The sequence below is a fragment of the Vidua chalybeata genome, chromosome 1 (genome assembly GCF_026979565.1).
Source record: "Vidua chalybeata isolate OUT-0048 chromosome 1, bVidCha1 merged haplotype, whole genome shotgun sequence".
Taxonomy (NCBI): domain Eukaryota; kingdom Metazoa; phylum Chordata; class Aves; order Passeriformes; family Viduidae; genus Vidua; species Vidua chalybeata.
Window position 1 is genome coordinate 148,780,409 of NC_071530.1, and position 25,143 is coordinate 148,805,551.

The window sequence follows — 25,143 nt, forward strand, 5'->3', positions numbered from 1 at the left end:
TTGAGTAAAAAAGGTTCACACAGTAGAAAAAACTTACACATAGTTGTAAACTGTTACATACAAAACTGTGGAAAGGTCAATGATGTTTTATTCCCTCACTCTTACACGTGTATCCCTTCATTTTATATTTGTATATATACACATACACACACAAAGTTGTGTGCTATGTGCATATATAGAGACACAGATGTAAAGATCTGGGGTCAGGATTAAACATTTCCAAAACCTTCTTTATTGGGTATTTCTCTTTGCCTAGGTCAGCTGTGATACCTGATTTTACAACTTGCTACACCAAAAAATATTTTCAAATTCAGTTTTTTGTGGTGCAGTTAAAAACCATCTGCTGTTTCTAATCAGTAAGATGAGTCTTGATTGTTGTGCACTGGGGAAAAAAACACAAAGGCACAAAGAATAGAACTCAAATCCAAGATTGTTGTTTCAGAACAAGAAACCCGAGGGTTTGGGCCACGGATGGGGTCGGTTTGGTCACCTTTGCCAAATCTCCTTGACAATTTGAGGAATTAGCACCCAACTGGTTACATGAGGTAGATCCAAATTGGAAAAAAAATAAAATAAAAGCAAGCTGGGTCCCCAATACTTTTTTTTTTTTTTTTTGCCTCTATTGAAAATGTTTTAAGGATCCTATGTCAGTCATAAGAAGTGGAAACAATGGCACCTACCCGAAAGCAAGCACAGAATTCAAGAATGGCTTTTTTTGGGATGTAAAATATGAAGTGTTAAATAACAATCCTCCTTCAGGCAGAGATTTGCTGGCAGGGGAAGGGAGAAGAATAGGTCTGACAACAAGGACAACAAAAAGCTGGGATTTGGGAAAGCCTGTTTGGGGTCAGCTGCCAGAGGAATGCCCGAGAGCCCGAGACAGCCAGCGCCCAAAGAGGCATCACAGTACAGACACCTAGAGGTGTCCCTTGTTTCTGCCTTTACTAACACTGAAGCTCTACAGGAACATCCTCCTGTCCTTAAACAGTATTTTGCATACTCAGAGAGGAATCTGACACATTTATCATTTAGTTAAGGCTTAGTTTAAAGTGGCGTGGCCACACAGCATCACACAAGTGCTCACCTAGGGCAGCGAGAGAAGCAATGGATGAATTCCACCCCCTGTGACCCCCCCAGCACTGCCAGGTGATGTCACAACCTCCATGGCAAACCCTGCAGCGCCAGGGATGCCCTTCAGAGTCAGCTGAGGGTAATTCTGGGCCTGGTTTTGCATCACAAGTGCTACTCCCACCCAGCCAGCACCAATCATTTCTATACTGCAAGCACGAGACAGTTCCACAGAGATGCAAGACACACACAACACTACTCAACACACATTTAGTACCACTTGGAACAACCTTAACATCATCTTTCTTTTTTCCTCAAAAAAAAAAAAAAAAAAAAAAAAAAAAAAAAAAACCATCACACAACAAAAAACAAACTTTAAATGGTCACAAAAACATTTTGATTGGAGGGAACATTCACAATATGAAGCTTCTGGATTGGTTTTTGGTTCTTTTTTTCAGTTATTTTATAAAAAATAATTTAAAAATAATTTTTTAAACTATTAAAAGATTAAAACCTTAACAGATAAAGTCAGTTAATTTTGCAATGTACCAAAACTAAAGCAAAAAAAAAAATAGATTTAATCAATACATTCTGTTTTCTATCTTGCCCTCCCAAGATCAAGTCAACCACTCTGCTGCACAGAAATCTGGGGCTGGATCTTTACTTATAAACTGCCCTAAATGTTGAAATCTTTGTGATTGTACAGTAAAATATTGCAAAAGCCAGGGAAATTGTGCTTGTTATTTCCAGCCAAATACTGCCTTTGCAATTCTGTTGTATCTTTTACAGACAGCCTACACAATGTCCCCTGTCCTGTCACACACATGTGTGCACACACACAGAAAGGGACACACACAGATCTAAAAAATCTACTAAACTTTACCAACAAATTACAGAAAGGAAGTGGTAACACTCTTCAGGCACAGAACTTTGCCAGATGTAATTCCTCATTGCACACCATTGAAAATTTGATTTTCCAAGATAAATCTAAAGCTTACTCCTTAATGATTTTTTGATGGGTTCTTTGGGAGTTTTTTCTCTTACTTTCTTTAAAATGCAATTATGAAGCTGTCATTTGTAAATGAGATGAGCAATTGAAGGGCTCAGTCATTAAGTTTCATGAGAAAATCTATCAGGAATGACAGACTTTGGGTCAAATCCTTATTTTTTAATAGCATAGAAACAGTGCTATAGAACAGTGAGGTCTGAGCACCTCACAGCTGATGCAGAACTAACTTTGGTGAAATCTAGAAACAAAATTCACTGCATGTCATGTTGGTACATGAGAGGTCTGATCCAACCCCCAGCAGCTGAGCTTTTGGTGTGCCCACAAAGCCCAGACAGGATCTGCTTTGAGTCAAGTACATATCAGGCAAAAATGTGCAATTTCACAAAAACCAGTATGACCAAAGCTTCCTCTATTCATGGCTTTAAAACCAGGAAAAGCTGATAAATACAGAAATGAGTCCACATTATATTTTCTTTTCTGACAGGAAATCTAACCTAACAAAGCAAACACAAACAGCACCAGCCAGGGGATTAGAGATTCCCAAGCTTGCCTGATGACCTGGTCACCATTCATGCTTGCCAAGCACACTCAAAAAAAAACCCATAAAATGACCAGAAAAGTTTAAATGTATATTTTGGGGACAACTCCTAGGCTTTTTTCCAGGTCAGACAGCATTTTCAATCCCTGCTGATAAGCAGAGAGCAGCTGTTCCAGCAGGTGGTTTAGCTGTGCTTAAAGAAGGGAGGAAAAAAATAACAGGGAGGAAAAAAATAACGAAGTTAAAGTCCGTGGTTCAACAGCACATTCAAAATGTGGGGAAAAAAATACAACTAGAACCTGTGCACTCCTAAGAACCCTGTGGAAAGGATTATTCCCTCTGATACAGAACTGCCATGCAACCCAAGGCTCCTCAAACCACACTGGGAGGTTGTTTGGTTGGTGGAAGAGCAACCACGGGCAGGTTTACGATGGATCTGCTGAGGCAGGGCATGGACAAATCCAAAGGAATTGCTTTTCTGGGAGATATTTAGGTGGGAGGAAGGAGCAGCCACAGCCTGCATCTGGTGCTGTGGGTTTGTAGGGCTGCCACATGCAGAACTCCCACAATTAACTCCTGCCAACCTCTTGCCCCTCCAGAGGGATCAGAGCCAGCAGCACCCCTGGCCCAGCCCCAAGCAAGTCAGAGCTCCCTGACACCACAGATCAACTTGGGGAGCTCCCTGCCAACCTTCCCCTTCTGGGAAGGGGCCAGCAGATGGGTGCAGGGTGGAGGATTTCTGAGGGGCACTTGCAGAGAAGCCAGAAGGAAAAGTAAGAATTAAACTGTCACCCTAACAAATGCTTAAATTGGCAATTTTGAAGGAAATGTCTCCCCTCACTTCCTCTCTCATTTCCCCAAGGCTTGGGGTACCCAGTGTTTCTCTTCTCTAGGGCATGAGCAGCACCCAGTAGGGAGCTCTTCACCCCCTAAACTTCCTGATGATCCCAGATCTGCCTTGTTTGGAAAACACAAAACTCTGCTCCCATCAATGACAGAGGAGCTGTTTAGCATCTCTGCACGATGCAAGCACTTCCAGCAATAGTGTCCACGATCTGCAGTGCACAATGTAGTGAAACATCTCCAAAGCAGCCATTTACCCTGTACTTCACACTTTTGGGGGGGCCTTTGTTAAATCATGACTGAGAACTGAACCAAACTGACAGGATTTTACCACATTCAGTTATTCATGAGCTGGTTCAGAATGGTTTATTCAGTCACTTGCAAAATCTGGGTTCCAGAAAGTCAGGACATAAGCAATCCTCCTGCCATGGGTGAGCTTCATGAGTGTCTAGACCTAGAGATTAAAGGAAGGAAATTGCAGGGAGCACAGAATCCCAAGAAACTCACTCTAATAGGCCAAATTCACAGCAGAATGCCCAGTTACTTGTAAATAAAAATCAACTTTAACACTGCTACGAAACCACACTGTGCTCCAACAGGTATTTCTGTCAGCAGAGTGGTTTGTTCTGAGATGAGGAAGCTTGTTTGGAATAATTGTAAACAAAATCTGATGTATTAACACAGTTTTCTACAGTTTCATTTCAGGTCACTTAAAGTACCCTCAGTCCATGTGCACTGATGTCAAGGTTGAGTTTTGGCCAAGGCTTTGCACAGAACTGACACCAAACAGTCCCAAGATGAACATACTCAGGTTTGGGGTTGCTTTTTGGTGTTTTGGTTTGGGTTTTTTTCCCCACATTTTAAAGTCTATAATTTTCTGAGCAGGGAATAAAGTATTTTCATTCTTACAGTCGCACGTCACCTTACCTAAAAAACACATTAAAAATAATCCAATACATATTTTTTTCCTCAGACTCAAAATATATTTCAAGGACTTTCACGTCATTTGCAGAGAAAACGTGATATTTTCTGGCCAACAGGTAAACTACAGAAACATTTTTCATTTGGAAAATAACAGTATAGAAACTCAAGTGAAGGGACAGATCACAGAGGGAGCTGCTGCTGTGGAGTGACCCTGACCAGAAGCAGATGTGCCAGATGTGCCATTTGCCAGGTCTGGTGCCCTCTCAATACACAGGGATGCCTGTGGAAGACAGAGGGAAGGCTGAGCAGCCATCTAGGATCACAGTATGGCACTGCCCAGTAAGGAACAGACCAGGACAAATCCAGTCCCTCTGGGAGCATTTTGGCTGCCTAGTGGGAGGTTCACTTCAATTAATTCTTCCATGAAGGAATACAGGAGGTAGCCTTGAACTGCACCTGCTTTGTAACTAAAGATTCCCACAAACCCACTTTTGTAGTGATTTGGCCAAGCAATTACATTCAAATTAACACTTCAGAGAAACAACTCTGACAAAGCAACTGAAACACTAAATGGGATTAAACAGATTCTGTGCCACACCAAGCACACACAGCACCCCCTTCCTGCATAATTTGGATTAAACCCTCTCAGAAATGCATCCTTCCAGTCATTAACCCTCAGAAACAGAAGGCAGGAACTTGCTGGTTTGCACCCTAACATCAGACAATGGGGCTGGAGCTGGGGTCTGTCCTGTCCCCGAGGGTTCTGGAAGCAAAAGGCAATTGCTGATGGATGGATGGATGGATGGGAGATGCATGGGCAGCCAGAGGTGACACCATTCCTTAGCTCAGAGCACTGAAACATCCTCTGCCCAATCCCACACCATGCAGGGACAGACAGCAAGACATCATAACTGGATCCCAAATCCCTGTCATTCCACTAAATTCTGCCACATCCACTGATTCTGCTTCTACAACACAAGAATCAGACAAGCAAGGAAAACCTGTGAGAGCTACATCTGATAATCCAAATATTACATTAATGCCATCAATCATCAAACTGATACCAGAATTGGCTTTTGAACCTTGCACAGACAATGAGCACAGTGAGAGCTGAAAAACTGCATCTCTGTGGTCTGGGAGAAATGTGCACAGAGAAGGAAGAAATGTTTTATATTCAGACAAACCCTAAGTATTTCCACTGTGATAGAGCAACTGTGCCCTTCCTGGATTGATACCATAATGCACACAAAGTGTTAACAGCATACAACACCAAAGCTCCCATCTCAACACTGGAAAACATGGCAGTATTCTGGAAAACAGAACAAGGAATGGTATCCCCAGCATTTCAGTACTTGCTGTACAGAGCACTATTTACAGTATTTTCAAACAGCTACAGCAGATGCAAAAAAAAAAAAAAAAACTCTTACAGTAAAAAGGGAGTTTAGAAAACCCAACAATCAGTGCAATTACCTTCTACTTGAAGTTTTCCTTAAGAAAGATGGCATGTGTGCATCAAGAAGCATGTGACCAAATGGAATATAAAAGTAAAAAACAAAAGACTGCCCTGCATTAGGAATGGGGAAAGCCACACAGAGAGATAGTATGGTAAGAGAAGAGTATTAAAAATATAGGAAAACAAGTGAGTTTAATTACACTGGTCTCAAGTGTGAAAAATACTGAGAACTCTTCTTACATTCCTTTAGTTAATGAGTAGAAGATATATTAAAAAAAAAAAAAAAGGTCCCTTATGGGTTATTTATGCCACCAGAGATGCTTATTTGACTGAGTCTGCTATTTAATCAAAAGCCTTTGGGCACATACACAAACAGCTTTAGTCAGAAAGAAAAACTTAGAAGCATCTTAGAAACTTCAATCTTTTCAGAAAAAAAGCCTAAACTCCTCACACCTACCCTCCACAAGTTTTAATTTGATAATCCTTGTGGAAAAACCTCTTGTCTTATGTTACAAAAATGATCCAACAAGACTCTGTTACAACAGACAAAGGCTGCAAGAGTTATTGAGAGAGGCAGAATTAAAGCCAAACCTTCACAACCTTTTTGATTTTACAATCAGGGAACGCTGCCTGGGGGCCTGGATGGAGATCAAAGATATTTGTTACCTGACAGATCAAGAAACAAGGGAATTCCTGTGCCAAAGCCTCAGGAACATGGAAGATCATTGATTGTAATTCACAAAGTCAAACATTCTAAAGCAAGCCAAGCCAAAATAAGGAGCTCTACTAAAACAACTGACCTCACTCTGTACATCAGTGCATACACACACACGTGTTAAATTGCATAGGGCTGTCTTAAATGCCACATAAAGGCAGAGACAAATCCACCTCCTTCCAGCATTTCCCAAGAGGACATTTGCTCCTAAGGATCAGCTCAGTTGTTTCCTGGGGAACAGATGGAGTGGACTCATTACAGCACTGCAGCAGAAATCTCCACCACCAAGCAAACCTCATCGTTGCATTAGATTTTGCACATCAGGGGAAAAAAAGACAAACTTTTAAGTATTTTGTGTCTTCTGATATTACTTGTGACCTCCCAAGAGAAACATTTCACACTTGCTGATGTTGTTTTGGGGGGGTTGTACAGTGGGACTCCTTTGCACGGGCTGGAAAATGCTCCAAGTGCCCGAGGGTGGAAAAATTTTGGTTATTGCTGACCCAACCTGCACAGTGACCCAGACTCAGAGCTGTGACCTCAGCTGGCCCTTCTCCACCAGCAACCTGGGGGAGACTGAGACTTGAGCTTTGTGCTGACCTGAGATGTTGCTCTTCTATACCAGACATGTAGGAGGTACAGAATAAAAAATAATTATAGGACTTTATGTGTTTGTGGCAGGTTTTTTTGGACAGGAGACATTCTTGAATATTTAATTTATGTTAAAAATATTCCCAGAAAGAGAGGTGCTGGACTGCCAGCATGCTGTACTTTACAAAGTATATACCTAATCAGCATTTTTTTTAATGCTTTAAATTATTCACTAATTCACCACTGGTGGGAGGGAAAAGGAAGGAGACACAAGTGAGACATGAGGGTTAGAAATTAATTTGCCCATCACCAAATAAATACAGACCTACTTTACCACTTTACCAGTGTGGAGTCTTTCTGCGAATCACAAGGCATAAAGGATTAGCAGTATTAGAGGCTTAGAAAGATCTGTAAAAGGTAAAAATGTCCTGAAATGCACATAAACATCCCAAGTTCTTCATACTTAGGGAAGGAAAGCTACATAATTTCTGCTCATTCCAAGAGGATGCACAAACAACAGCTATTCTCAGATTAAGGGCCTGCCTAAAACTCCTTTTCTCACACAAGAAACATCTTAAATAGGATGCAGTGCAGTCCCAGGCTGCTTCAGAAATGAGATTTGAGGTCAAGACAAATCCTGCCCTCCTCACCCCATCTGACCACCTGTACAATTCCATTGTCCCAGATCTGTATGGAAAGAGGGGGATGAATTTCACATCCAAGAGGTCTCTGCATAACAGACAGCAAATAAGTTAAATGATGTCTTAAAATGGATGATCTTTATCCTATTTGATAAGAAGAATTCATATAAAAATAATTCTTATATAAAACTCTGCCAAATGAATATCTTCACTGAAATAGGAAAGCTCTGAAGGAAACACAGAGAAGTGCAACACACCCACCACGGGGAGGATCTGCAGCTTAGGGATACTTGAAGGGAGGTAGGTAGAACCTCGCTGGCACACAGCAAGACAGGCAATGCTACCTAGGATTTGCTTCAAATTTACAGAAATCTGAATTTATAGAACTATGACCAAGAAGACACTCTGAGCCAGCAGCCTAATCACCCAATTAGAATAGTACAAATATGATTATTCCATTAACAGGTTTTACATTTCACCTACAAAACACCGACAACCGACACACTGCTACAAGGTGAAGATCTGAACGGGAATTATGTACCTAAAAGTCTTTATGCAGCAAAGGTTGGGCATTTTCTAGCTTATCCAACACCACCTGGTTGCAGCTGACTTGCTCTGTGGCCCAGAGCTCTGCATGGGTTAAAGCTACTTGCCCATCCCAGTGGCCAGAGGTAAAAGTGTCCAACAGAGACTGAGCAGCTGCTCGGAGAAAAGGGAAAAGACAAAGCAAAATCCATCCGTGGAGGAGAATGAAGGTTTTCCAACCTGCCTCTCAGCATCTTATTTCAGTTATCCCATGGAAAAACAAACAAGATCAAGTCAGCATAAACAACTTTCCTAGGCTTTTTCCATTTTCTCCTAAACCTGCTCGTGGCATCATCATTAGTGCAATGGCTTACGTGTGTGTTATGGTTTTTATGAATCCAGTGTGCAAACTAACAGAAGCATCTGTCTCATAATTATCAGTTTTAATTAATGCTTCTCCTAAGAGAATGGCAAAACTCTCAAGTTTCCTACGGATCTTATGCATAATGAAGAGAGTTTCACCTCCCTCCCTAAGTAAACTTCAGTTTCCTAATTTTTATCTTTACTGCATAGATTCTCTGACTTCTGCCCAACTTCCAGCGAGCCACTCTCCTCTAGCAGAGCTCCTGCTTCACCACTACTCAACATATAAATAAAATACAATTGTTTTGTGCTTGAATGAATGTAGGATGTTGGTCTTGTGTGCGTCTGAACCGCAGAGGTAAAACCTGCTGTGTTGTGTGCACATTGAAAAAGCCTTTCTGCAAATCCCAAGCTACAACAGACACTGGCTGCATCTCTCTCCTCTCACCACATCGATTGCAATTTTTTTTTTTTTTGCATTTGAAAAGTAATGTCCCCACAAAAAGGATTTTACTTTCTGAATTCAAAGCATTCTTGATATGTTAACAGAAGTATAATGAGCACTCCTTAGTAAATAAAAATAAATAATAGCATCTAGTCTATCACATTAATACTGTGAAACATATATAAAATTTACATTAACTCAAACAACAGTGAAAAAGGATTGTACTGTATTTATCATCACAGACCCGTATTCTTTAGAGACTTTGGAAAGTAAGTGTCACAGTCCTGTATGACAAATCCTAAAGTTAGCTGTCAGTATGATTTTAAAAAAATCTTTACAAATTTTTTTTAAATGGCACATTTTCTTCTGCCAATCTAACTGGAGCTATTAAAAGCTTAGGTACAGGTTTACTATTTTTCTTTTTTTTTTTTTTTTAAGTCATCTTTAGTCTATGAAAAACATTTTAAAATGCAGCACAATAAAAAACATTCAAGAACAAGCTTCAGAAAATAAATTTGTCCTTAGACACACAGAATAATCTGAGAATAATCTTTATAAGACAGTTAGAAACCAGAATTGTCACGCTCTTCTTTTGAAAATAATTTTGTAAATGCATCTAGAATAATCAAGGCTTCATAAATACTCAAAAAATGCTTTGCTTTCCTTTGTACTAAAAGCTGATTCACAGCGTTTTAGCTCATCAAACCTTAGCATGAATTAGATCTTTCCAAATTATCAAAAGCAACTCAATGAACAGCAAACTGAATGAGGCGTTCTGTGGGTTGGGTTGTTGGTTTGGTTTTTTTGTTTTTCTTCCCTAAGCCCTGAGATTGCAGCTCTTGATTTAATTATAAAATCTGGGTCTGTTTTATACCAAGCAGCTCAGAGATTTTTGGCAAACCACATTTCTGACAACAGTGGGGTTTGGTACAAGAATGCAGTTTGTGATCAAGTCTGAAATTCTGGACGGAAGGCTTCCTTGCAAATGGGAAAGAAAGGAATAAAGATGCATCACTCATTGCTGGCTGTCCCTGGGGTGGGGCATCTGTTGGTCTAAGTGCAGCTGGTCTGGTGTGAATCCAACTCTGCCTTGTCCGGAGCCGCTGAACATTAAAACATGTCAGGCAAAGTACATCGTGCGCAGCGTGTCCTGGTGCACCTGGACTGCCTTAGCAAGTGCTTGGTGGTCTCTGCCGTTGCTCTGGCCAGAAGTGTGGCTTCCTTCAGCACTGAAAGAGAAGTGGGGGTGGGGGGAAACAAAAACCAACAGGTTGGGGGGGAAGAGAAACCCTGTTTAATCTGCCTCTCCTTGCATATGTTTCTTTATCACAAGTTTCTTCTGAACAGAATGGTCAAACATTAATTACCCTTAAAGCACCACCAAGTTTCTGATACAGAAAACAGCCCCTACAGGAACATCTTCTGATTTGTTTCAGCAGCATAATTCAGTGGTGAGAGCAAATCAACCCTTGAAGAGCTGAGGACACCCCTGGTCCCAGAATTAACAAGCCCACTGCCTTCCAACTCCGCAAAAATGCAAAACTCTGAACTCACCTATCGTGCTCTTTATCCACCAGATGGTACCTGGCTCTGAAGGCCACCAGGTGCGCGTAGTACGCCGGCGCGGGGATGGAGACGGAGCGCGTGCAGCGCACGTACGTGTGACACAGCTGGTACGTGAGGATCTGCAGCTCGTCCGACGAGAAGCGATTGTCATCCCAGAGCACGTGGTAGTGAGAAGGTCTGCTTGTTCCCTGGAGCCAGAGCACACAGCTCATCAGCACTCCCAAACATCTCCTGAACTTCCACCTCTGCTGGGAACTGCAGCAGAAGAGCTGCTTCCTCAAGAGCCACAGGCAGCAGTTCTACACATTTGAGCTAGTTTTTCCTTTAAAAGGCAAACAACCTCCTTCCTTGCTGCCTATCAAAATAAACCCTTCCCCTTTTCTGATAAGACTGTGTTTCTCAAAATTTCACCTCTGAAATGAAATGATCACACTGAAATGCACTTTCATCTTGAAAACCTCAGATCTGAACAAAAAGCCATCAGCTAAAGTAGCTTTAGTACAAACATTAACAGTTAAAGTTACCATGCCACACAACATGTCTTACCTGAATCCCAGCATGACTACACAGGTAGAAGTCAAACTCTGAGGGGTGGGTGATTTTTGTGTCCACTGTGGTACCAGCTGGAATGTTTCCACTTTTTCCAACCTGTGTAAATAGGAAATGCAAAGACACTGAGGCACAAACAAAAGGGTTTTTTTCTTTTCAGCTGTACAACCAGAAAAACAACCACAAGAAAAAGATCTATAAAAAGCAGAAAGTGAGGAAAGAATGTGCAAAACTGAAATTTTGTTCCAACTGAAAATCTGGAGTGTCTCTAGTATGGAGAAAGAAAAAAAAAAAGAGACAAGCCGCAAAATCTTCTTAGAAATTACCTAAAAAGATTTGGTTATCTGAATAATTTAAAAAGAAGTTCCTGCAACTGAGTTGTCAAATTCTGTTCACCTTCCCACTCCAGGATAGGAGCAACTTTTCCTCTTTATACCTGCAAGGAGACAATCCTTCCTGGTCAGACAGGCCACCTCTTCCCTCTAAATCTCTTCAAAGGAGAATGTCAAAATACTCCTTACTTTCAAACAATTTAACATCTGTAATCACAGCATTTATTCATATAACAACCACCTTCATGTCAGCTTTGGGAGTTACACACAGAAGCCCGACAGAAGGAAAAAGAACATGGAAATCCCAGTCTGTGAGCAGAGCTTTGCCATGAGGAACTCCATTCTCAGCAGCTGCTCCATGACAAACAGCTCCATTCCTGCTCTTGGGGAGTCTCCTCTTCCCACAGAAAGTACCAAAAATCAACTTGGGGAGTCTGATCTCCACCCAGAAAGTACCAGAAATGAACAGGAATTGCTGACTTGGCTGCCTGCTGGGCGTTTGGGGGTCCCAAGCAGAACGTACCCGTTCGTTTTTATCCGTGCAGAAGAGTCTGGTGTGGTGCCTTTTCTGCACCACTATAAATGTGATGCCAGGCTGATAATCCTTCTCCAGCTTAATGCAAGCCTCCCTGATAGCCAGCAGCTCGTGGTGGAGAACCTGAGCCACACAGAGAGAGAGGTGTGATCAACATGAACCATTGCCATCAAATTCCTCTTATTTACCTACAGATTTGTTTTACTCATCCAGAGATAATTTATCATGTTCCTTCTTGTACTGTCACTCAGAGTAACGAGATGTCAAAGCTTTCAGGACCAAACCTTAATTTCTTCCCCTGAGGAAGGTAAATTACATCAGCAGTTTCCTGAGCCAGGAGAGAGCTGCTTCCATATTTGTTCAGCTCCAAGCACAAGACTCAGACTAATAACCTGCATGTCAAAATCTCTTTAACTACCAAATACAAATGAACATTTAATTAGGCTGCTGAATACAACAGTCTAATTATTTTTCAGACTAGAACAAGGGATAAAGTCCAAAAGTGCTCAGCTGCTCTTTCCCAGCTGTGTGCAGTCCCATGCAGGACTACAGACACCAATAATAAGGAAAGTGGAACAAACTAAAAAGCAATGATTTTGAATGTGGGTTAATTGTACATTAAAAATTCAGTGAAAACAAGTGACAATTGAAAAGAGAATATATCAAAAGTTCATACAAAGATTATTTTATCAATTCAAGTTTTGCAAGCGACCTTTCCTCTTTTCCCCCTGGATTTTGAGAAGCTGACTCAATTCTGTATCTTTTATTTACATGCATAAATACTGGAAATAAAAGTGTTTAAAGTATACAGAAAAATATTTCATAAAATATGGTACTAGCAAGCAAACAAAATAAATACGACAGAGGATCTGATGAGTTTCATCAGAATAAAAATTACTGTGAAAATCCAGTATTTATTAATCCTCTTTAAAAAAAAAACCATATAATTTTGCTTTACTGCCCAAGTTCTATGGGATACAATCTAATATATCCTAAATAGGAAATAGATGTGGAACATAACTTGAGTGCTAAAACTACACTTTTCACTTATAATTCTGTAGGGGGAAATATTTTAAAGGGGAAAAGTACTTTCAAAAGCACATGAAAAGTATGCAAACACTTCTCCTGCCTAGGTTAGAATCCAACAAATTTGTTGAGGGAAGATTTGTTGTTGAGTCTTGTAACTCCAACCATATAAAGGTGGAATTTTAAAATTCCATTACTATCACAAAACTATGCTATCAGAATTTCAAGAAGACAAATATCACCTGTTGGAACTGCCCCTCAGAAACACCATCCCTGTAGAAGATGATGCGAGTTGGTTTGAATCGCGTTGATTTGTAGAACTGGATAAGCAACTCCCTGACCATGGCAGCCAAATCCTGGATGATTTCCTGGCGGTGCTGCTGCACCCGCACAGTGGCACAGTAACGGTTGGGATGAGCATCCATGCTTCCTACAACCTGGGGGAAAATGCTTGGCATCAAACCAGAGAGCACTTAAATAAAGGTTATTTCATGAGATAACTGCACTGTCTTGCACACTGAGTGCTTGGCCTGGCAAAGATGTATTTGAAATTAAAATGAGCTTGGAAACAGCTCTGGGTTTAGTTCACCTGTGGCAGCGCACCCTGCTGAAAGAGAAAACTTATTTTAAATCTAAAAGACTCATTTCCTGTTTGCACCTACAGGCACTTAAAAACTCAAACACAGTTTGGAGCACTGATACCATGAAGCCATTAAGATGGTTCAGACTGCAGCACAGGAGTTTGAACTCTGGGACACCAAGCCTGTCTTTTGGATCCATCAAACTGAAATGGTGATGGACCACAGAAATATCCACACCCTTTATCAAGGGCAGGGATTTTTCTGTTAATTAAATGTTAGCATCCATATCCTGTAAAAGTGGCATGGGACTTAAAAATAAACAAAAAACCTAAAGAAGAGAGCACATCTCCACCTGGTTTTCCCTGGACACACAGGTGTAACTTTTCAAAACAGATATATAACATCACCAAAGAACTTCATTATTAAACAATCCTGAGCAGCCACTACAGGTGTTTGACATAACACAAGCTAAAGACCATTCCCTGTATTTAAGAAGTATATTTCCAAGAGATTACTGCACATCTTGTGTTTTCTGGAAGTTTGAGTCCCCAGAAACCACAGCTGAGCCAGCCTAGTTCCCTATCAGCAATGAAGAAATTCTGAACATTTCTAAGTGCTGAAGAAGCAGATTTAAACATGCACCAGCTCATTATCAGCCTGCTAATAAATATCAACTCCCAGAAAAGCTCCTCTGTGTATCAGCAACTCAGGCATTTTACAAGCTAATACACACATTTAAGTAATTACCATCAGAGCAAGATCTCTGAAGTTTAAATAAATTCCTGCAGAAAAATAATTTATAATGCTATAATTAGGCAATCAGAAGCAATGGACCACAAAAGGACTGAAAGCAATAAAATGCATTATAGCTGAGCAGCAGGAGGGAGCTGGGGGCAAAGACCAGGACACAATTTACTCACTGCAGCAATAGAAGGCTTTTTCCCATCCCCAGCTGGTGGGTGAGTTACATCTGCACCAAGGAATATGACAGGCTGTTGGAATACTGGAGGTCTGACAAAGAGAAGGGAAATTTGTAAAAGCAGCAAGATTTATATTTAATAAAGTACATTAAAACTCAAATAAACAGCACTCTCTACTCCTCCAGTGAATTCATTCAACAACTGGTACTTCATCAGAGTTGGTCACTTGTCCTGTGGTAGTAATTAAAAATCCTGATTAAGGTTCTCATGGTAAATGAGGCACTTAGGCAGATTTTTAAAGCACAGCTAATTGTTGCTCTTAATTAAAAATTAATTTTAAAATATACCTAGTTTTTTCTAACTTGAAGAATTGCAATTTTTATCAACTGGACCAAGGAAAGGAGTAAAAGTTGATCCCTTAGTAACAAATGGCATCTGAGAAAATTAAAGGACTGTGCACATATGCAAACCTTCTTTAAAAGAAATGGGTAGGTAATGTCAGGGATTAGGTTTTTTTGGCTTTTTTCTTGGTTGTGGCTACATTTTTCCAATTTGCAGCTCCTTATCTGAACATGGATCCTATGACTAAGGCTACTGTGGCTGTTACCCAGTTTGCACAATGGGTCAATAAGGTGAGCAATTCCTGGATTTTGGAATTCCTCTGGAATGTGGACACATGGCTGCACAACTACCACAGGCTAAGTTCAAGTCTGTGGGGTTTCATTAATAATGGTGCCCACTGTGAGGAAGCAATACAGGGGGAAGCTTTTCCCCAGTCCTTCACCCATTTATTTGGATGTACCCCAGCACCTTTCAAAGGGTTCAAATTCTTTTCTAGATGCTGATATCATACAATGGCTGGTGTTGCTGATAGGCCCAATCAAGTTAGCATTTAGAGATAAGGTGGGGTAACCACCCTGACATCTACCCCAGAGACAGGGATGCTGCCCAGGGGCAGGGGGCACTGCCCCACAGCCTGAGCCTGCCCCACTGCCCATCTCAGGAATGAAGCACCCAGATTGGATGGGGGTCTGGGAGGAGACAGGCTGGGTGCTGAAGGGAATACTGTTCCCCAGCTGGTGGGAAGCCCTCTCTCTCCCTGCCTCAAAGAGGGAAAGTCTGATGGTGCAGCCATGGAACCCACAGACCTTCCAGCTGTGCAGGCTCCAGCTGAACCATCCTGACCCAGGACACAGGTATTGACTGGGTACCTGAAGGGAGCCAGGGTCCCTTCTCTGGGAGCAGCTTTTAATGAGGAGAGGATTGTTCACAGAGACAGAATGCAGGATCACCATCACAGAATGCCCTGGCAGACCACTGAGGAAGGATTCCAACAGCTGAGAGAAGTGGCAGTACTAGAGGTACTTTTTGGGAGGGATGGACAGCATGGTAACAACCCTGACAAGGTCAGGTGTACAGGGCAAATGTTGTGAGCCTGGCACATCCAGGGCCAGCCCAGTACTCCACTTTCATGCAACACTGAATGTGGAGGACACCTGAGAGCAGTGGACTCCACAGCCAGCAAACTCAGGAATTTTGAGAGCACAGTCCATGGCCTGATGGCTCTCTGTTTTTGAAAACTCAGGGCAAACAGAATATTAGAGATTTTTCATTCTAATGACAGTTGTGTACTTCAGTGGTCAGATACCATTAAAACAATGCTTTTATTATAAATTTCAACAGAAACAAGTATTCCTCTCCTGTTTTCATAGCCTAACTTTTGCAGGACTATTTATTAGAAGCCAAAAGAGAGTTTGTCTGAAGAGTCACTTAAGCTACAGTGCTATGGCTGCAGATAAAAGCTCCCAGTTATCTCAGCATGACGCACGTTCTCTTTGCAATACAAAAACCTCTTCCCCTTTGAAAGATGAACTTACCTTCCCTGTGGCAGTAGAATGTTATTTACACCTCCTAATTTGACATTTATTTTTAAGCAAAGGTTGGACAGAGTTTGGGGTGTTGTTCTTTGGACGTTTTTCATCTGCACACACTGAGTGGCCATGCCCAGCACCGTGTCGCCAACGCGCTTCACCTCCGCTACAGAAGAAGAAAAACCAAAAAAAGAATTTGCAAATTGCAAATCAAACCATGGAGGAGACTTGAATTTGGTGCCAATTAACTACACCTGGAGTTTTAGCAAAGTGGTGCTCGAGCTTAAAGGAACACAATGAAACCTACCCAGCCTCCAGAACCTCCCCCCCAGCCCTGCTCTGCTCCACCATACCAGGTTCTAAAGGCAGTAACTAAAGGCACTGTTGGCTTCTATTAACCAACAATTTTTTAATTAATTTTTGTTTTAGAATTGTAACATTATATCATCAGCTTTGGGTAATGATGTGGGCAATGTGGATAATATTAGGATATTGAGCACTTGTTGCATTATTAACCACTGGAATAGTAACACAAACCTAGCAATAAAGTGCTGAGCAATATTCAGCCAAGCAGTTTATCAGCTCTTCACTACAAGTTTATCACTTGCATAGAAAAGTGGTCAGCTTAGCAGACAATGGTCCATAAAAACTCCAAGAAACTCATTAAGTACTGTACAATTGCAATAGTTAAACCAAATCCTATTGTTAACAACAAAATTGAGACTTCAAGGCTTTCAGAGACCCACATACTCTTACAGTCAGGGAAGAAATTTAGGCTCCAAGACTGGCACGGAGAAGATGAACCACTCTCTTTGGCAGCAGGAGAGAGAAAGAGCAGAGTGGGAAGAAGAGAAAAGACAAGACTGTGGGTATAGGAAGTGCAGGATATGGAAGAGCGTAGGGAGAAAATAAGGGGAGATGATTAGAGGGGGCAGAAATAACTGTAATTAAAGATAATGACAAAGAAAAAATATCAGAGTGGTACCACAACCTCTCAGTGGTTAAGTAGAGGAAAAGAATTCCCTTTTAATGCCAAACAGGAATAGTAAAAATGTCATTTTGCACTGAATTTCTATTGTACAAATTAGAAACAAGCCACTTCCTTTGCAAGCTGAATTCAAGGGGCAAAAAAGTACTATTTCCTTAAGGTTCCTTGCTTAATCTCTTTTCATCTTGTAAGAGATAATTTGGAAAATTATTTTGTGCTATATTAAAATGGTGAGGGATGGGATAAAACAAATCTGCAGCTGCTTGGTAGATCTGATCCACCAGAGAAGAGTCCACGTAGCTATGGGAGAAAAATAGTGGCTGCTGCTCCAGCAGGGCAAGCTAAGTGAAAAAAGGAGGGAGGCAAGACAGGAAAAAAGCAGTCCTGCCTAGAGGAAGAGCTTGAAAATGCATGGTTTATGTAAAACATACTAAAACCCATGTGTGTATGCCATGTAAAATGTACTAGTTGTCACTGTTTCCAAAAACCCGTTTATTTTGCTGAATTTTCACTTTCTGTGCACCTGTATCCTTGCAACCCAAGTTAAAAAATTGAAATATTAAGAAAAATAGACAGAAATCTCCTTCATTCAACATTTTTTGCCAAAGGGAGATTGTGTGAGTAAGCAAAGGTGTTCTAAAAGTGACAGAGTTCTTGAAGTCGTTACTTCTTCAGTCACTTGGAATTTTCAGCACACAAGTTTCATTAAGCACATTATAATCCACTGCCTAAAAATGTCAATCTCACCAAAGCCCTGTGTTGGCTTTCTCAAATCCAACAGCAGGGAGAATGTGGAAAAACAAATTGAAAGCATAGAAAACACACTGAAAATACTTAGGTCTTAATATAAAACATCATGCAGCACAAGAAAAAAAGTAAAATTAGTTTGCAGCCCATTCCCTAACTGGAATTTGTAGAGTTAAACCAGCATTAAACCTCTCTCCTTTGGATAGCTCACAAAAAACAGACAAAACTGTGACTGAAATGCACCATTTCCACTCACTGACCATAGACTGGTGTTTTTCCTGGCAAAATGACCACGACAAGCTGCAGCCCAGTGTAAGTGTTCTTGAGGTGTCTGAACATGGGCTCCACGCTGTCGGCTCCCTGGGCGTATTTACAGAAGCAGGGCTGCCCCTGGATTGGCATTCCAGCATCCCTGGAAATCTTCCTCAGCTGTTCTGTGAAGGACCTTGGCAAGGCACATAAATACATTACATTATCAGACAGTCAAATCCCATCTTGATTTTTGATCTTATTTTTAATGGAACAATCCTGTTAAACTTGCAGAGCTGTGCCATCCAAAAACTTGGGAATTTAACCCCATGTGCATCTTTAATTGACAATGCCTGTGTAGTCACTGAAGGCAAGACAGGACATATGCTGTATAAATAACACCATTAATAAAAAAACCTCATTTACAAAGCAAATTCTACCTTATTTCTATGGGAAATACAGGATAAAATACTTTTGGCACAAAGACTGCAATAATGACAATTTGGCATAGCCTGCTCTAACATAATTCCATCTGTTACCACCACAGAAAGGGCTGGAGTTATTCTCTTTTTTTCTTCATGATGAAAACAACCAACATAAATTACCAGCAATTGTCTCAGTGGATTGCTTTAGCATCCACAACAATGTACAATTTCACAGATACCAAAGAAAATGTGTATCCTGGAGGTGATGGGAAACCTTCTCCTGGTGAAAGGCTGGTGAAAAAAAGTCACTCTTTGATGGAAGTGGTCAGATATGGAGACAACCTAATTTCTTCAGAGGCTTCCACCTAAGAGTCTTTTTATTTCACTGATAAAAGCCCTTTTTATTAGCTTGGAGAGGGTACCCCCCTGCAGTTATCTAAAACATTGCTCATCTCCACACAGGGTGCCAGGGTACCACTGACTGAGAGGGTGTGAAGATTTAGCTTCTTCCAAACCTGTTGTTAACTTGCATGAATCATAACAGCCTGTGAGCTTCAGCCCTGCAGCCTGAGGCTCCTTGCAGAAAATGGGCATTTCCTCTGGAAAAACAAGCACTCACTACAGCACGGTCAATGGCAGAACATCTCCCCATCCCTGGGAGTGTTCAAGGCCAGGCTGGATAAGACTTGGAGCAGCCTGGTCTAGGGGAAGGTGTCCCTGCCCACGGAAGAGGGGTTGGAACAAGATGATCTTTAAGCTTCCCTTCCAACCCAAACCCTTCTGGATTTCATCCAAGTCTGAAACAAGTCAGGGTTTGAGTCTTTTAAAGTCCATCTGGAAGTACAGTGCCTACAAGGAAAGGTTCTCTCTGTTCCCAAGAGGTAAAGCAGGATGATTTTGAAGACTTTTAGAGCATTTGAAGGTGTTTACTCTGATGAATCAGCAGCATTCGAATTCCAACTTGATCAACAAGATGTAACAAGAGGCCACAAGATGGAACAGGATGCAGACATTTTCCTGGCATGAAACAATGTCCTTTCATGGTAAATACAAGCTCATTCTAAGCCATCCAAATAATTTTATTTTGACTCATTATCTTGAGGACTTCTGCCCATTTCTCAAAACTCAGTAACTTGGCTTACACAGCATTTCCACTAGAAGCAACATCATGGAAGGGAAAGTTCTCTGGCAGCCCAGTTCTTGACTTGTGCCTGGAGAGAACAAGTCCCTCCCCTCCTCACAAAATGGGCAGTAAAAAGATTCCCACTGTTTGCTCATCACTTGTTAGAGAAAATGTCCCAAGCTGTTTGGCAAACCATCTGAAGGAACAGTGCCATGGCAATGCCACTGGTGTGAGCAATCCCTGCCTTGCATTCACCTCCCAGAGAGCAGCTGAGTCACTGCCAGGGCAGCTCCACAGGCTGCACTTGTCCATGCATGAAGGGAAAGCAGCTGCATGTGGAAGGAGGGATCAGACATGGATCTGGGCCTGCACACCTTCCCTGAGCCAATGGCAGATGTCACTGTAACAACAATCCTGTCCCATCCAAAGATAAAGAAACCAAATCTGAAAGTTTCATTCAAACACTTAAAGCCAACAGAACAACCAGTGCTACTCATCTAGCAAATACAGCAACTTGCACATTCCAGAAGCTCTGAAAATGTTTTGGACAAAATATTTCCTTTTAAAGAAATTCTACATGAATAATTCTATTCCATATAACCAGGAAAGGAACCTAAGAGAACACATATCTTAGCTGTCACTCTTGAGAAACACTTAGTGATAAACACCCATCATTACATCATTTCAGTTATCTTAAACCCTGTCCTAAGGCCTCAGTGGTCAGAAACCTGTCATAAAGCATAAATGGCTTTTGTTAAGTCTGATTTGGAGGATTTCCTGATGCTGGCATTGAAATCAGACTGGCATCATTCAAAATACAAAGAGACAGAGGATATATTGCCATATGTTAAACAATTTAACCAAAAATATGTTCTTCATAAAAGTGAAATCATGACATTTGCATACTTAATAAAAGATAAAATCACCACCTTACACAACACACTTACTTAAGATGAACTTCAGTGCACTGGCGCTGGGGAGCAAAGCAGGCAATTGCCCAAACCTTTATTTCAATTCCAGTGTGAAATTGTTTATTCCTCATGTCCCAGACACCTTGCACTGGTGTAGCAATTGCTTTATTCTGGAAGTGGAAGGTAAAAATTAAACATTAATGAAAAACTTGATTGATGCTAAACAAAAATTAGCTTTGCTTCTACTTCCCTCCAACTGGCAGGTGATTTATACTCTCAGGTCGTTCTTTCCCCTGTACAAACATCCATCCATCTTATAATAATCATTTTATCACTGTAGCAAGACAGCTTCTTAGCCAGGTGAAAAATAAAACTCACATTGTTCATTTTTATTGCTGATCATTGCCTTTGGTTGTATTTATCAGCAGCAAAGAGAAATTATATATGAAAGTAGGATTCATGCTTGGTATGGAATGTTAACAAAAACCTAAATTTCTACAGTGACTTTACAACTGCTCAGTGAACTTTCCAAGGGAAAGTTAATTTAGGTACTATGAATATTTTACACATCACTAAGTGGAGACAAACAGTGGTTCAATGTCACACAACTCCAGAAAAAATGTGAACAAGCTGAGAAAGGTGATCAGTTATTCAACGTGGACCAGCCCAACACTTTTATTTCTCCCACCATGCAGGTATTACTGGGATGGATTATCTGGAGGACAGGGGATGTAATAAAGCAGCTGAAGTAATTCTGGTGATGTTAATTACCTTAATAAATACTGATAGATGCTTTAGACAAGTTACCATGATGTCTTCCTTCTCACCTAGCAGCAACAACTAAAGCTTCTGGGCATTTTTCAGGACACACATATATGTCTGATAATGGATTTTGCAAAGAGTTGTGTGTCCTGAAGGCAGTGCCTCTGCCACTACGACTTTCCAACATTCATTTGCCATTAAGTTCCCCCAGCCTGCTGGTGCCAGAATAGTTCATGAAAGCAGTCCCCTTATCAGGGTCAGGCCTGGGGTACCTTAACCTGCCAGTGAAGGGAGGTATGAGCTAATTTGCCTGAGTCATCTGAAGAATTTTAGGCAGGAAACTCAAGATCCTCTCCCATTATGAGTTTGGAGGCACCAGTCTGTTGTGCACAGGGACAGAATTTTATTCAGCTGGCAATGTATGATCTGAAGAGATTCATCAAAAGCCTCCAAAAATGAAATTATTCCAGCTATTAAAGCTTTCATCTTGCAACAAGTCCCTGAAGGAAATCTGGTAACTGATGGAAAATCCTGTTTCTCCAACTTTTTTAAAAGATATCACAGAGAAAGATTATGTCAGAAGGGCCATCTGAAAAGCTATTTTGAAATAAAAACCTGTGGGTAAATATTCCAAACAGGCTCTGGGGAAGGGCATGCTGATAGACATGATACCTCAAGACAGCTGCCCTAAACACAGTTGCTCCACCCAGAATATTCAAAATCAACCAGAAATTCAGGAATATTTCATCATATTTTCAAATATATACAGTGATAATTGAAATAGTCTTTGCTCTTCTCCATACACATTGATTTGAGCCACTATTTGCAGGCTGCTTCTTGCAACACACAATGAAAGAGTGTTTGAGGCAAAAAAAGGCAATTTTAACCCAGCTTTACTTTCCAAAATAAAACGGCAATTGAATGTGATGCAAATTGGCCAATACATTTAAGGACATTGAGAACCTAAATTTAAATTCTCAACAATACACCCATGGCAGCTCTCTCATTGCACACAACACAATTAATTTAAAATAATCACATTACAGAGGCCATCACAGCTGGTGCTGGAAGCCACCACAGACTGCACAGAACCCACTGGACATACCCTGCCTCCATAGAGGATTGAGGGAGGCTGAAGGACTCTGCCAGTCACATCTGTCATTTCATCCTTGACCATGATCCCAAACTCTCGGACGTAAGGGTCTGTGTTGAAACTCGCGCTCCGCATCTGAAATGATCAAAATGTAAAAAAAACCAAGCTCATAACCTGTGTGCAGTGCACAAACAGATCAGTACCTGCTAAAGGTGAGCAAAATTAAGCCCATTCCTACACCTGCCTCATGTTTGACACAACACTCACCAATTTGCTGATCTCTTCCTGCCGGTCTGGGGCTGATCTGGCAGTGGCTCGAATCATAGTGGAAGTTTGATTGTCAGTGAGCTTCTTGATGCATCTTTGTCCTGCCACTATGTTGCACACCTGAAATATCCCCACAGAAAGAAAACTAAACACAGTCCAACTGGTTTTTTTTTTGGCTTGTGGCTTTTCTTTCACTGATGCACCACAGAATTTCTCAACATCTGGCTGCTCAAAAAACAGTTTGCCAACAACTGAACCGTTTTTTCCCCTCTGACCCCCTTACCCGAGCACCAAAATACAGAATTCTCTATGAGTTTACTTGCCTCCAGAGGAAGGTATGTGTGTTTCTGCTCCTGTCCAACTTGTAAACATGGAAGGTGAGGGTAGCGTAAAACTAATTTATGCCTGTCCTTAAAATACTGAGCTACAGTGCATTCAACTGTTTGTCCATTCTCCTGCTGAAGTGGGAATCTGTTGGAATACAAACATGGAAAGCAGCTATTACTTCATGCAAAATGCTTCCCCCACAGCTCCTCAGCACATTTCTTGGCACAAGTTAAGCTTATTGAAGGAGGATGAAACAAAGCCCAAACAATTAAAAACCGGATTCAGATACTGATCAGTTATCTTCTTGTAAAAAGCTGGTATCAGTTTTGTTCCTTATATTGCTTCCTTAAAAATGGGAACCACTGTCTCCATATCCAAGTTATCTGCAAATCTCTGTTTGGTAGTTAAAAAGAAACTTTTTTTTTCAGCGGAAAAAGAGATTGCAAATAAGCAATATCAGGAGGCTGATTCCAACTGGCATTACTTTTCTATTCCAGTTGTGGGAAACATCGGGCTACAAATAGAACACCCTGTTCTTCCAATTTTAAAGAAATCCATAAATAACAGAAAAAAACCCACCCAACCAAAAAACCTCCCAGATTTACAACAGAGCAATTAGTTCAAATGCCATGACACTCATTATAGTATAAAAATAGAACAAAAAGAACAGCAAAATTGGGAAAATACTTTGAGGTATATTTAAGGGTATTAACCAAAGAAAGCATCATTTTTCAAGGTAGCTTTTCCCACCCCAGTAGGGCAGGCAAGGTATTTTTCCAGCCTGAGACCAAACATATGTTTAAAAAGCAGAAAAATACTTTACGTTTGGTGACTTGCTGGTCGTCTGGTGACATTGCACACTCTGTACTTCCTTTTCATTTGTCCACAGTGTGTTATCTCCACCTTCAGACCTAAAAATTGGACAGCACAAATGACCATTTCTCTAAAATCAAGGTGCCAGCCCTAAACTGCTACACAAGACCAGTTAAACAGTGTAATAAAACCATTCTATTTAGCCCCAAAGGGTAGCCCAGACAGAACTCAAAAAGCAATTTACAGTCTTAAAATTCAAAACTCCTGAGCTTCAGCCAAAGTTCAACACAGAACTTCAGAGACAAGACGAAATCCCAAAGCCCCCAGAGCTCACAGATGACGCTGAGCACATTCTGCAAATTCCAGTGCTGTAGCTCTAAGGAAGGCCAGGATGGGGAAAGGACAAAAAGGGCACACAAGCTCCTTGAAACAAAACCCCTTATTTATACTTTCTGTCTAAACATACAGGGTCTGTGAGACCTCCAACTCTTGCAGCCCTGCCTGAGCTAATGAACTGGGGGTGTGGGTGGAGTGGAATCCCCAAACAGCCTCTCTGGGAGCTCATGGGAATGAGGCCACAGTGAAGCAATTTGGTGCCTGATTATCCTTTCAAAACATTTACAACCAATGCAAACTGAGGATTTATTTATACTTTCCTTGCTAACTTCTAGTTGTGCAAAGGTAATTTTGTTGATGTTTTTTGGAAACACGAAAGGAAGGCGCAGGATGGATTTATGGATTTATTCTTTTTAAAGATGCTTGCTTTCTGCCAAGAGCATCAGGAGGGAGATTTTGCAGAGGAAGCCTTCAGTGAACAAAACCAGTAAGATTTCTTCCTCCTGTTCTCTTTGATTCAGTCACTACAACTAGAATTACTTGTTATTTACTTCCAAGAGAGTATATTCAAGACAGATGCCTAAGTATGCAAAAACACACTGCTAAA

The 25,143-nt window shown here is 41.0% G+C and overlaps 1 protein-coding gene across 1 annotated transcript in view; it reads right to left on the bottom strand.

The window, feature by feature from the left end:
- Nucleotides 1–1,425: 1,425 nt before the first annotated feature.
- The window catches only part of AGO2 (argonaute RISC catalytic component 2), a 52,858-nt gene continuing 29,140 nt past the window's right edge, over nt 1,426–25,143 (bottom strand). Inside the window, exons 7-19 of the mRNA XM_053952836.1 lie at nt 24,211–24,298; nt 23,384–23,531; nt 23,061–23,180; nt 22,806–22,928; nt 20,975–21,108; nt 18,491–18,675; nt 16,502–16,661; nt 14,625–14,715; nt 13,366–13,560; nt 12,086–12,220; nt 11,228–11,329; nt 10,670–10,869; nt 1,426–10,344 (exon numbers count right to left, since the gene is read on the bottom strand). Coding sequence (XP_053808811.1) covers nt 10,236–10,344; nt 10,670–10,869; nt 11,228–11,329; nt 12,086–12,220; nt 13,366–13,560; nt 14,625–14,715; nt 16,502–16,661; nt 18,491–18,675; nt 20,975–21,108; nt 22,806–22,928; nt 23,061–23,180; nt 23,384–23,531; nt 24,211–24,298 — 1,790 coding nt within the window. The 3' untranslated portion in view covers nt 1,426–10,235. The remainder of the gene's footprint in view (nt 10,345–10,669; nt 10,870–11,227; nt 11,330–12,085; nt 12,221–13,365; nt 13,561–14,624; nt 14,716–16,501; nt 16,662–18,490; nt 18,676–20,974; nt 21,109–22,805; nt 22,929–23,060; nt 23,181–23,383; nt 23,532–24,210; nt 24,299–25,143) is intronic.